This window comes from Bombina bombina, chromosome 2 (assembly GCF_027579735.1).
Source record: "Bombina bombina isolate aBomBom1 chromosome 2, aBomBom1.pri, whole genome shotgun sequence".
Taxonomy (NCBI): Eukaryota; Metazoa; Chordata; class Amphibia; order Anura; family Bombinatoridae; genus Bombina; species Bombina bombina.
In genome coordinates, this window is record NC_069500.1 from 168,338,418 (window position 1) to 168,351,528 (window position 13,111).

Here is a 13,111-nt window from a genome sequence, read left to right on the forward strand (position 1 = left end):
TGACCTTTCTCTTACGTTTCCCAGAGATTGGTAGGGCACTCAGGGCCGCAGACACCACTGATTGTAGCTGCACGGTAAAGTCCGCAGGAAAAAGGCCCCCTCCAGATGGAGAAGTAGTTGTGCCGCGGGGAACTGCATGTGAATCAGTTTGAGTAGAAAGGGTAGTAATATCTCGGCACATAGAATCCTGAGAGGTTGATGGCTCAGAGGGACTAATTGTGTATTAGCAGACTTATCTCCCTTCTTAGACTTTAACCCTTTAAGTGCTAAGCATTTTCCCACCTGGGTGCTAACATTTTTTAATGTTTATTTATTTTTCTATTTTTTGAACAATTTTTGTTTTAAACTTTTTTATTATTTTTTTCAGACTTACACTGTTGGAAAGTTGAGGCGATTACCTTTCCAATGGTGGGTCTTGGAGGTCTGTAGCTGCTTAGATGCCTAAAATACAGGCTTCTAAGCAGCATGCCCCCTGCTCCTATACTTAACATTGTTAAGTATAAATAAAGTTGCACGGTGACGTCATCCCGTTATTGCGCATGACGTGACCACGCAAAACGGGAAGCCCCGGCGATGCCTGTCACTTTACAGACACGATCGCCGGGGTAGGAGCGGTTGGGAGCCCCCAGATCTCCCTCAAGGTGGGAGAGTGCTAGTGACGGCTCTGAGCCGTCATTAGCACCAGAGTGGGAAACTCTGTGATGGCTCAGAGCCATCATTAGCACTCAAAGGGTTAAACAGTGCCTAGGCAAATGGAACAAAATTGAGCAGGCGGGCAAACCATAGCCTCCTCACAATATAAACAGGTATTATTATTCACAACAGAAGAAGCGGAACCTTCTAATGTAGTATCAGAGTCCTCCATAGCTTTGGTATGTACTCTCACAGATGGAATACAAAACTGAACAAAAATAAAATGCTTTTATATAAAACGGCACCTTTATATTCCCAATGGCTGGGACACTCACCACCTCCTAGACCCAGACAGGCTACCAGTGAAAATGCTCTCCTCAGGAGTGATGTCTCCAGCAGGATCGTAAGGAAGTGAAAGAGACTGCATCCGGTCACGTGGTGCGCAAGACAGGACTTCCCCTGCTATAAAAAAGGGAGCTAAGCTAATATAAGCTGCACAACTCCTCAAAAACGAAAGTTAATCATGTTTGTTCGAAGCCAAAAGCACACAGTCTCATGAGCCCAAACCCTCACAAAGTGAAAGCAGTACATACAAATCCCCAAAACTGTTCCAAATAATCTCCCTGAGGGAGATATTAACCCTTGATCATATTGAGGTAGAGAGGAGTCACACTGTGACCCTATATTGGAATCCCTGCTATATAATATATATATATATATATATATATATATATATATATATATATATATATATATATATATAAATATATACCTGCTATATATAATAAAGCAGTCTTACCCTTCAGAATCCACACTGTGGAACAGATACAGCCTTTCAAGTATTACAGTCTTGCAGCGACGCTCTTACAGCGTGGATCGGCAAACAGCGAAACTCATCAACACTGATTGCTCAGGAGTTGTTAGGCAACAGTTTGGACTTTCCCTCCATCTCCAGACTCTAACTTTCATCAATACTCTCACTGAGAGGTTGACATGATTACTTAAAACTCTAGTCCTCTCTTGAAGGGAACATACCCATTTCAGGACTATCCAAATCTTCTGACACTTCTCTGCCACCTCCTCTAGTGACAAAAGGCAAAGAATGACTGGGGGGATAGGGGAAGTGGGAGGGATATTTAAGCCTTTGACTGGGGTGTCTTTGCCTCCTCCTGGTGACCAAGTGTTGTATTTCCCAACAGTAAGGAATGAAGTCTTGGACTCTCCCTGCCTTATGGAAAGAAAATGGAATTAAAAAGTATGAAAAAAAAAGCAACTTGACAATAATCTGCATGCTATGTGGTGCATACAAAAATGGTAAATACTAATACTACACTCAACAAAGAATATGTTAATAGGTAACAAGATTTTAAATATTTTTTTTTTTAGAGAATTAATGCCTATAGTTTACATCATTAAAACAATATCTGGAAAATCAATATATAACACATTCTATGGCTTTAAAGGGTTATTAAACAGAAAATAAATGCTACAAATAACGAGCAATAATTATCAGGTTAAATTACAAGAAAATGGCAGAAAATAAATAATGAAAGTTTACAACAGATATTTAAAATGTTATAGTGCATGAGTAATTTCTTACCTGTTACAGTAATACACAGCATTGTTTGGATCTAGATCTACTGCCTGTGAGTAGCTATCAACTGCAGCTCCATAGTTCTTCTCCTTCATAAAATTATTACCTGTAAAAATAAAGTGCAAATAAAACAATTCTAAATTAGGTATTATATGCAAAGGATACTGTTATTTTAGCTGTATTTTGACAATTAAATCTAGCTAATAAATTAAAGCAAAATATAGACTTATTACTGAAGCAAATAATTCAAATATAATGCACTTTATTAGCCATATCTGATACAATAAAATGAATCACACAATTTTCACAAAATCTCTAGAGAACACTGCAATCGGACACTTATTTACAATTTATTTCATGTAATAAAACATTATCTCTGGTAGTTATGGAGTGCTGATTCACATATTAGCAAATCTGTTTAAGAGAAATGCTTCGTCTCACTTCCAAGCCCTTTGAATAGTTATTGTAACAACATTTATATCACCAAATGATTACTGTAACAATGTGATATATTTGCAGTGAATAGCTTTAGGAATATTCACATAAAGATTTGACATTTCCTGGATAGGTGTTTGGAATTGCATTCTTCTATTGTGCAACGTGTAGAAGCAATTCATTTATATTTGGGTCCGTTTGCATATTTAAAGTGATATGAAAGGCAAATGTTTTTATTCCATGAATGCAGACTTGAATATAAACTGAAAAATGACACAATTACCTTGCTTTATTTGCCACACTATTAAAGTAAACTCCTCTCTATTTCCAAATGAACTGTAGGATTTATTAGCATTGTCCAATCACGGTGGGCAACTTGGGTTTTCTCAGTTATGGCTCCTCGTACGCACATACCCTCGCAGGCTCAATTAATTTCTAGCATGCGCAATGTATTGATTATGGACTTGCCGACATCATCCATCTACGTTTACATTACAATAAATGCAGCATATTCCCAGATTATTTTTTTTCTAAGGTTCTGCATTTTGGAAGTAAAAATAAGCAGGCAACGTATTATTTAAATGGGACAAGACTTAGCCAAACACAGGAGGAAAGGGATTTGGGGGTAATAATAGATAACAAGCTAAAGAGTGGTGCACAATGCAGGGCAGCAGCGTCAAAGGCTAATAAGATACTAGCATGTATTAAAAGAGGCATTGACTCAAGGGAGGAAAGCATAATTCTGTCACTATATAAAGCCCTGGTAAGACCTCACCTTGAGTATGGAGTGCAGTTCTGGGGACCAATTACAAAAAAAGATATTGCAGAACTAGAAAAAGTTCAGAGAAGGGCCACAAAGCTAATAAGGGGATTGGACAATTTAACCTATGAGGAGAGGCTAGCCAAACTGGGTCTGTTTTCTTTAGAAAAAAGGCGCTTAAGAGGTGACATGATTACTTTATATAAATATATTCAAGGCCCATATACAGAGATGGCAGAAGCTCTGTTTATTCCAAGAAAATTGTTTGTGACCAGAGGTCACAATTTAAGGTTGGAGGAAAGGAGATTTAATCTCCTGCAACTGAAACGTTTTTCACTGTAAGAGCAATAAAATTGTGGAACTCATTACCAAAGGAGGTAGTGAATGACAATACCCTAGATACATTTAAAAATTATTTGGATACATTTCTGTCTATAAACAAAATTCATGGAGGATTGCTAGTATTAAATGGGTCACCTTTTAGTGGTATTATTTAAGATTAACTGGAGCTTTTTGTATATATTTTAGATTTGTATAGATTGAACTCGATGGACTTCTGTCTTTTTTCAACCTCATCTACTATGTTACTATGTTACTATGTATTCTTTCAAAATAGGCAGCTCGTTTCTGTAGGGGATGATTACTGATCTGCTCGCTCTTCCTCTCCGATACAGATGCAGAGGTTGCGGCTGTGTTAATACACTGCTATCAAGAGTATCAATATACCATCCTATGTGGATTGCTTTAAGTGATAGTCTAGTCAAAATTAAACTTTCATGATTTAGATAGAAAGTTGCTTAAATTGCATGCTCTAATTTACTCCTACTATCAATTTTCCTTTGTTCTCTTGGTATCTTTGAAAAAGCAAGATACTAACCTTAGAAACAGGCACATTTTTGGTTCAGACCCTGGGTAGCACTTGCTGATTGTTGGATTACATTTAGACACCAATTAGCAAGAGCTACCCAGGTTCTGAACCAGAAATGGGCCGGCTCCTAAGCTTACATTCTTGCTTTTTCAAATAAAGATACCAAGAGAACAAATTAAAATGTATAATAGGAGTAAATTAGAAAGTTGCTTAAAATTGCATGCTCTGTCTGAATCATGAATGTTAAAAATCCTAATAACATATTATAAAATTTCAAAATAAACTAGGTATTTTCATGCAAGTTATGTAGCAAGCAGTAATAGTTGAGTTTCTCAGCTATATTGGTTTCTGCATGCACTGTCTAAGCTTGTTATACTGTCATTTAGATTACACAGCATTAGACTTGTGACTCCTCCTCCTCATAATGATTGATGGACAAGACAATCCTCCTACATTCTACTAATATGGTTGCTAGGAGGTCTCATCTTCTGCGCATGCGATTTGGATTGTTAACACTGCGCATGTGGTTGGGAACGCAGAAGGACCTTATTAATATGCAAATTTAAAGACATCAGATTGGCCATACTTGTTAACCGAACCCCCAACCATTTTTATGGGCTGGATTGTGTGACGCCAACGGTAAATATAAAATATATAATAATTATAAATGTTGGAAGCTTCTTTTCTGCATTAAAGTAAGTTAATTTAAATACTAATATGATTAACTTTTAAATTATATGTTTTTCTTATGGTCCATTTCAGCTTCTTTAACCCTTTAAGGACACAGCTTTCAGTTTGCTCAATTGTTTTATGACGGAATAATTCCGTCATATGTCCTTAAGAGGTTAAGGGACATTGTACTATAAATGTGTTTCCCCTTAAAGGGACAGTAAACACCAATTTTCATATAACTGCATGTAATAGACACTACTATAAAGAATAAGATGCACAGATACTGATATAAACATCCAGTATAAAACTGTTTAAAAACTTACTTAGAAGCTTCCAATTTAGCTCTGTTTAAAAGGTTATTGAAACACCCACTGCAAGTGGGAAATAACAGACACTCCCCCCTCCCCCTGCATATGAAAAGACCCTTTACACAAACAGGAGCAAGCTGGAGTAGGTATACGTCGGTATTCTCCTAAAACTTTGAAGTTTGGTTAGTAGTCTGAAAATCAGAGCAATGCTATTTAAAAATAAGCAAAACTATCCATTTAAAAAAAAAAAAAAAAATCTTTATGGGCTATATCCATAGCTCATCTACAAAATATTTATGCATAGAAAAAACGAGCGTATAATGAATGTCCCTTTAATTTGTTCTAAATGGCTTGTTATACCTACATTGAGTATTCAATGTATGGGAAATAGTTCCTCCATTTATATTTTTGTATTGAAATAGTCGGTATTGCTCATTAAAACTATCACCTGTTGTTCTCAAGGACATACTCACAAAAATGGTCTGAGCCTACAGGTAAATCAGACCTGCTAATGTTATATATGTCTATACACACAGCCTATAGCTAGTCAATGAAAGGCTAATTATGGTTGAGGGGGGTGTTTAATGAGCACAACCAGTTCTTTCAGATAAAAAAAAAATACACTTTCTCCTACCCCCCACTGGGAGATTAAAAGGACATAAAACCCAAAATATTTATTTCATGATTCAGATAGAGCATTCATTTTAAACAACTTTCCATTTAATTCTATTATAAATTTTACGTCAATTATTTGGTATCCTTTGTTGATGGATGAGCAATGCACTACTGGGAGCTAGATGAACACATTGGTAAGCCAATGACATGAGGCATATATGTGCAGCCACCAATCAGCAGCTAAATTCAAAAGTCCTTAGTCTACCTAGGTATGATTTTAACAAAGGATACCAAGCTGATTAGATAAGCAAACGTATTTAAAATTGTTTGCATAGCTGTAATGCAGATAATGTGCTTGTTATTTAAAAGTATAACTGGTGGATTTTATAGTCAAAAAGCTATTTCAAATAACAAAATAAAGGTAAATGAGCTGTTTTCAAACAATAAAACATACTCTAGCAGGTAAAATATATCATTGTAAACAAATTAAGGGCTAGATTGCAAATACAGGAATGGACTACACTCACAGACTGGACTGGATACACATCCTAAGCCACTGTAAACTCCACAGCCCTGAACACTGACAGACAGCTGCACAGTTCCCAGCAACTCAGGCAGTTAACCCCTGAGCAGCCTGGGTGACAGGCCCACAGGGAAGCATTATCAACACAACACACAGAAAATCTGGCACTCGCCAGCAGATTCACAGTAATGTTTAAAAGCAAAACTGGGGGAAGTCAGTTACATTTGGCGCCAAAGGATCAAGCCCAGAACCACGTCAAGGTCTCCCCCTTCCTGGGACCCTAAACCAGCACCCACACAATGCATACTTCCAAACAAACCAACTGGGAACCTCCCAAAATGACACAGACTTTTGTAATCTCCCCTATGTAAATACAAAAACCAGGAATGGACCAGTCCAGTCCAAAATAAGGTTTATTATCTGTTAAAAAGTATTTGTTTTCTGTATGATTTAATATTTTTAGTTCAATTTTTGACTAGAAAATATGTTGCTTATCCCAACAGTAAAGGGTTAATACTGCAACAGGTGCCTGCAATTGTCAGGTAATTAAGTCTTTAAATAAAGCAATCAGGTTGGAACATAGGATATGCCAGTGAACAAGGGCAGAGATTAGGCCCAAAACATGTTTGGCTGTTGGTTCTAACCCTGTTACATGCCTGTAACTTGTATTACATGTTTTTACATGTTGTTTCATGGATTTTAACTATTTTTTTCTAAATAAAGTATTTTTATTTTTTATTAAATAATATTTTCTTTTTTTGTCTGGAGATGCGGGATTGCAGAGTATGTTTTATATATAAATAAAAAGAGAGAAGCGCTCAACCTGGGAACAAACAATAGCATAATAGCTTGTTCTATGGTTAGTTACCACTCAAGAAGCAGACTCTTTTTGCTCAGCAATACCCCAGACGTACATTTCGGTCTATTGTGGGCCTCGTCAGTGAGGTGCAGCCATATTCCTCTAGGCACACTGAGCAACGGATCCACGTCTGGATTCCTGCATCACACTTATGGAGACTTCCCTAAGAGTCATAATTTGCATAAATAAAAAGAGAGAAGAGCTAAACCTGGGAATGAACAATAGCATAATAGCTTGTTCTATGGCTAGTTACTACCATAGAAGCAGCCTCTTTTTGCTCAACATGTGCCTTTCACAGAGAAGAACTTTCCTGTAGCATATCAGTCTGATTCTGACTTCACAGTACAGTCCAGCCCCGAAATACCAAGCAATCCCTCTCTGAACGAGAGAAACAGCAAAACCTCAGACGTACGTTTCGGCCTATTGTGGGCCTCGCCAGTGAGGTGCAGCCATATCCCTCTAGGCACACTGAGCAATGGGTCCACATCTGGATTCCCGCATCACGCTTAGGGAGACTTCCCTAAGAGTCAATATATTTTTTAATTCAATATCAAACATGTAGCCTTAAAAAGGGACACTAAAGTCAAAATTAAACTTTTATTATTCAAACAGATCATGCAATTTTAAAAAAAAATAATAATAATAATAATAATAATAATCTTTCCCATTAACTTCCATTATCCAATTGTGCAATCTTTTTATATGCACACTTCTGATGCACCAGCTTCTACTGAGCATGTGCAATGGCTGTCTTAAGATACAGGGGGCTAGGGAAATGGAAAGTCATTTTGAAATTTGTCAGAAAAAAAAAATCTACTGCTCAACTGAATTTCAGAGTAAGTGTTATTGCATTGCCCGTTTATCATGAACCTACTGATTATGCAATTCTACTTTAATGTCTGTTTAAAATAAGATGTAGGCATCATACCTTCATCCTTTAACTGTTCAGCTTTTTCTATTTCTGCTGGTGAAAAAGATGATGGAGATTCTGCTGGAGTTAATGCATCGTTCTGTAAAACAATATCATCAAACGGTAAGTTTTTTTTCACAATGAGAGTACAGTTTTAACCCACTTAGGTACTCTGTAGTTTAAAAAAACAATTTGACTGTTCGTCTTAAAGAGCATCCATACTTACTGTTTTTAATTCATAGCCAAGGTTAACAAGAGTATATATGATACAAAAGAGGTGCCCCACAAGACCATCATGTACATCAACAAAAAAGGACAACTCCATATAATACAACTCATTCAAAGGAAAGAATTATAGCTATTATTATCATCATTATTATCAGTTATTTGTAGAGTACCAACAGATTCAGCAGAGCTATAAACATAGGTATAATATGAAAAAAGATAGCATTTATATGAGACAAATGGGTAGAGGGCCCTGCCAGGAGTTGCTATTTTGTACATTAGTTCTCATGAAGGAAATCTACAAAACAGCTGCGCTTCTAGGCTTATATGCTAAGGAAGTTCAAAAGGATGACTAATGGTAGAGAGGAACGGATATATGAAAAGATTAGCATATATTGTATGCATCCCTGAACAGTAGGGTCTTTAAGGAGTGCTTGAAACTTTGAAAACTAGAGGAGAGTCTTGTTGAGCGAGAAGTCCTGTAGACAGGAATGTGAGGAGGCAACAAGAGAGGAGTAGAGCAGTAGCTTAATGAACAGAGTGAAGCGAGGGGAAGGAAAGAGTTCTGAGATATAGGGGGAGCAGTGTTATTGAGGGCATTGAATGTCAGAATCAGTATTGTGTGTTTTGTACTGGGCAGGTAGAGGAAGCCAGTGAAGGGATTGGTAGAGAGGTGCAATGGATGAGGAGTGACTTGTAAGGAAGATCAGCCTGGCAGAGGAATTCATTATGGATTGTAGAGAAGATACGGCAGCTAGGGAGACTAGAGAATGGAGTTACAATAGTCGAGGTGGGAAATGATGAGAAAATGGATTCAAATCTAATTTATGTCTTGTGTAAGGAAATGGCAAATTTTGGATATGTTTTTAAAGGTGGAAAATGGAAGGAATTGGTCAAAACTGGATGCAAGGAGTGAAAGAAATATCTAAGTCAAAGGTCACCCCAAGACATCAGGCATTCGGGGTTGGGGTAATGATGTTAATATCAAAAGGTATAGAACGTTTGGGGGGAGAGATTAAGTTTAAGGTAGTGAGAGGACATCCAGGATGAAATATTAGAAAGACAGTTAGTTACATGGTTAGCAAGGAAGGGGATAGGGTCTGGTTCATATCGGTAGATTTGGTTATCATCAGCATAAAAATGATATTGAAACCTGTGGGACTTTATTAAGGAACATAAAGGTGATGTATAGATCAAGAAGAGAAGGGGACCAAGGACTGAGCGTTGTGTTACCTGACAGAAAGTGGTAGCGGATGCGCCAGAGAAGGCTATATTAAAGGTACAGTTAGACAGGTAGGAGACTGATTCCTTCAGAAACAAAATAATCTCTCAACATACTACAAATTTTGTTGTTGAAGTGGTGGTAAAATATTGAGCTGAGAGAGAAGTGGTAATAGGAGGTGGGGGTGGGTGGAGAAGGGTATTGAATGTGGAGAACAAACATTTTGAGTTTGAAGAAAGAGAAGAGATAAGCTTAGAGAGGTTAAGAGCAGAATAATAGAAGTTCAAGATGAATTTGTAGTGAAAAAAAGTCAGCTGAACACCAAGATTTTCTCCAATGTCAATCATCCATGCTGCAATATCTGCACAGGTAGCATGACAAAGGAGTATGCTAGGGCTGAGGTTGAGTGCATGACTCCCAAGCTATGATAGGAGGGGCCAGAATGTCAAGGATAAATGTAAGAGTGGAGTTGTAGTAACCTATAGGTTTGTCAGGCAGGAAAAGGAGGAAATGGAAGAGAGCAGATGTTTGAGAGAGTTTGAGAGATGTTGCTGATCTAGTGACTTTATGTTTCTGTGGAGTTTAGTATGAGGATTAGAAAGGGGAAGAGTAGTAGGAAGTGCTGTGTTGCTGCAAGTGAGGAGATGATGGTTAGAAAGAGGACAAGGGGAATTTGTGAAATTTGAGTGCATCAATAGCTAAAAATCAGATGAATGGAATGTATCTTTGTGAATGGGAAAGTCAGTTCATTGTGACAGACTGTAAGAGGAAGAGATCTGGATATTCTCTTTTGATCCAGGGGTAGAGGGATTGTCAGCAGGGAGGTTGAAATTGCCAAGAATGAGGGCAGGTGCGTCTGAGAAGAGGAAATAAGGTACTCAGGCAGCAAAACGTTCAAGAAATTGAGTTGGAAAAAATCAGGGGGTGATATATAACCACAAGACATAGAGAGAGAGAGAGAGAGAGAGAGAGAGAGAGAGAGAGAGAGAGAGAGAGAGAGAGAGAGAGAGAGAATAAGCAAATCATGCGGGTTTCAAAGCAAAAAAATGTGAGGGAATAGATTGGTTGTATTTGTTGAAAGGTGCAACAAGAGGAAAGTAAAATAGCTGTTGTAATTATTTGTGGAACACGTGACAGCTATTTTTCTAGTACTAGATATCTATACTGAAGCCCATGCAAAATCTAGGGCCAGATTACAAGTGGAGCAGTATTTAACGCTTGCCAGTTTACAAGTTGAAAGTAAACAGTTTTTGCTTGCGCACTACCCCAATGCACGTAAAAAGCTGAAGTTAGAATATTGCACACGCAATAACATATTCCCCCATATAAGTAAATGGAGCAAAAAAAGTAATTGTGTGCAAACCCAAAGGACAAGGCCATTTTTCAATTTCTTACCCTTAAGGACCAGGCTATTTTTACATTTCTGCGGTGTTTGGGTTTAGCTGTAATTTTCCTATTACTCATTTACTATACCCACACTGTTTTTCTCGCCTTTAAATTGACTTTTTAAAGATACCATTATTTTCATCATATCTTATAATTTACCTTAATAAAATATATAAAATATGATGAAAAAATGGAAAAAAACACACTTTTTCTAACTTTGACCCCCAAAATGTGTTACACATCTACTACCACCAAAAAACAACCATGCTGAATAGTTTCTAAATTTTGTGCGGATTTTATAAAAACCCAATGTTTACATGTTCTTTGCAAGTTATAGGGCAATAAATACAGCTAGCACTTTGCTATTTCTAAACCATTTTTTTTTTTCAAAATTAGCGATAGTTACGTTGTAACTGATATCTGTCAGGAATTCCTGAATATCCCTTTACATGTATATATTTTTTTTAGTAGACAACCCAAAGTATTGATCTAGGCCCATTTTGGTATATTTCATGTCACCATTTCACTGCCAAATGCGATCAAATAAAAAAAAATCACTAACTTTTTCACAAACGTTAGGTTTCTCATTGAAATTATTTACAAACAGCTTGTGCAATCATGGCACAAATGGTTGTAAATGCTTCTCTGGGATCCCCTTTCTTCAGAAATAGCAGACATATATGGCTTTGGCGTTGTTTTTTGGTAATAAAAAGGCTGCTAAATGCCGCTGCGCACCACACTTGTATTATGCCCAACAGTGAAGGGGTTAATTAGGTAGCTTGTAGGGAGCTTGTAGGAGTCATTTTAGCTTTAGCGTAGAGATCAGTCTCCCACCTGACACATCCCACCCCCTGATCCCTCCTTGGCCCCTCACAAACAGCTCTATTCCCTCCCCCATCCCACAATTGTCACCGCCATCTTAAGTACTGGTAGAAAGTCTGTCAGTTCTAAAATAAAAGCCTTTTTTTTTTTTTTTTATAAACCATTTTTCAAAAATAAATAAATATTTTCTGCAGTGTAGGTTCCTCCTAACCCCCCAACCTCCACGATCCCCCCTAAACAGCTCTCTTAACCTCCCCCCTCTTCCTATTTGTGGCCATTTTAGGTACTGGCAGCTGCCTACCAGTACCCAATTTATTAACAAATTTGCTTCCCCTCCATATTTCCGTAGTGTAGCTGCCCCCCTTTATACCCTACCCCCCTCCCAAGATCCCATTCCCAACAACATTTCCCCTCTCCCTCCGATCGGACTGTGGCCTGCGCGTGCCCGCGCGTTCCTGCCCCCCCACAAGCTCCCGCCCACCTTCCCGGAACAGTGGCCGGTGTCGTCACCAGGACTTGTCCAGCGATGGGCCGCCCACCCCCCTCCTTGCAGTTGCTCCCACCCACCAACGATCGGCACTATCGCTGGCCCTCTCTGCATCAATGTGCCAAAAAAGGTATTGCAGTGATGCCTCAATATTGAGGCATCAATACCTTGAAAGCATCTGGATCGCTTCCAGCTGCTTTAAACCCCTAATGACGTACAGGGAACGTCGTTGGTCCTTAACGACCAGTTTATGTATGACGTACCCTGTATGACATGTGTCGTTAAGGGGTTAATATTTTTCATCTCTCCCTCCTCTCTCTTAACTATCTTTCTTCCCTCCCTCCTCTCTTCAATCTCTCTTTTTACCCCCTCCCTTCTCTCTCAGGCCATATCTTCTCTTTACATTCTTTCTTTCCCCTCTCTCATATCTCTTCACTCTTTTTTTTCCCTCTCCATTCTTTCTTAAAGCTATTTTCTTCTACACTTTTACTTTTCATCTCCAATCTCCCTCTATCTCTGCCCCCAGTTTACCCACTCAGAAGTAACAGTCTAAGCACTAATGGTGTTCCTACAGCCCTAGAAGAATAACATATTTTTGCCCTTTCTAGAATATATAATATCCCTTCAGATAATGTTTATCACATAGCCCATTAAATTTCCAGTCGCCAATAGCTAGTAAAGAGTGCAAATTTTGAACCCTGAGATATATATATATGCCCCACTAACCCTAAACTTCACCAGCTGCTGCTGCCAGAGAAATGTGAGCATCTATAGAAAGTTCTGAAGCTTTTT

At 38.1% G+C, this 13,111-nt stretch overlaps 1 protein-coding gene across 1 annotated transcript in view; it reads right to left on the reverse strand.

Moving 5' to 3' along the window:
• The window catches only part of SGTB (small glutamine rich tetratricopeptide repeat co-chaperone beta), a 300,564-nt gene that overhangs the window by 152,293 nt on the left and 135,160 nt on the right, over nucleotides 1–13,111 (reverse strand). The window contains exons 4-5 of the mRNA XM_053701340.1: nucleotides 8,196–8,277; nucleotides 2,234–2,333 (exon numbers count right to left, since the gene is read on the reverse strand). Coding sequence (XP_053557315.1) covers nucleotides 2,234–2,333; nucleotides 8,196–8,277 — 182 coding nt within the window. The remainder of the gene's footprint in view (nucleotides 1–2,233; nucleotides 2,334–8,195; nucleotides 8,278–13,111) is intronic.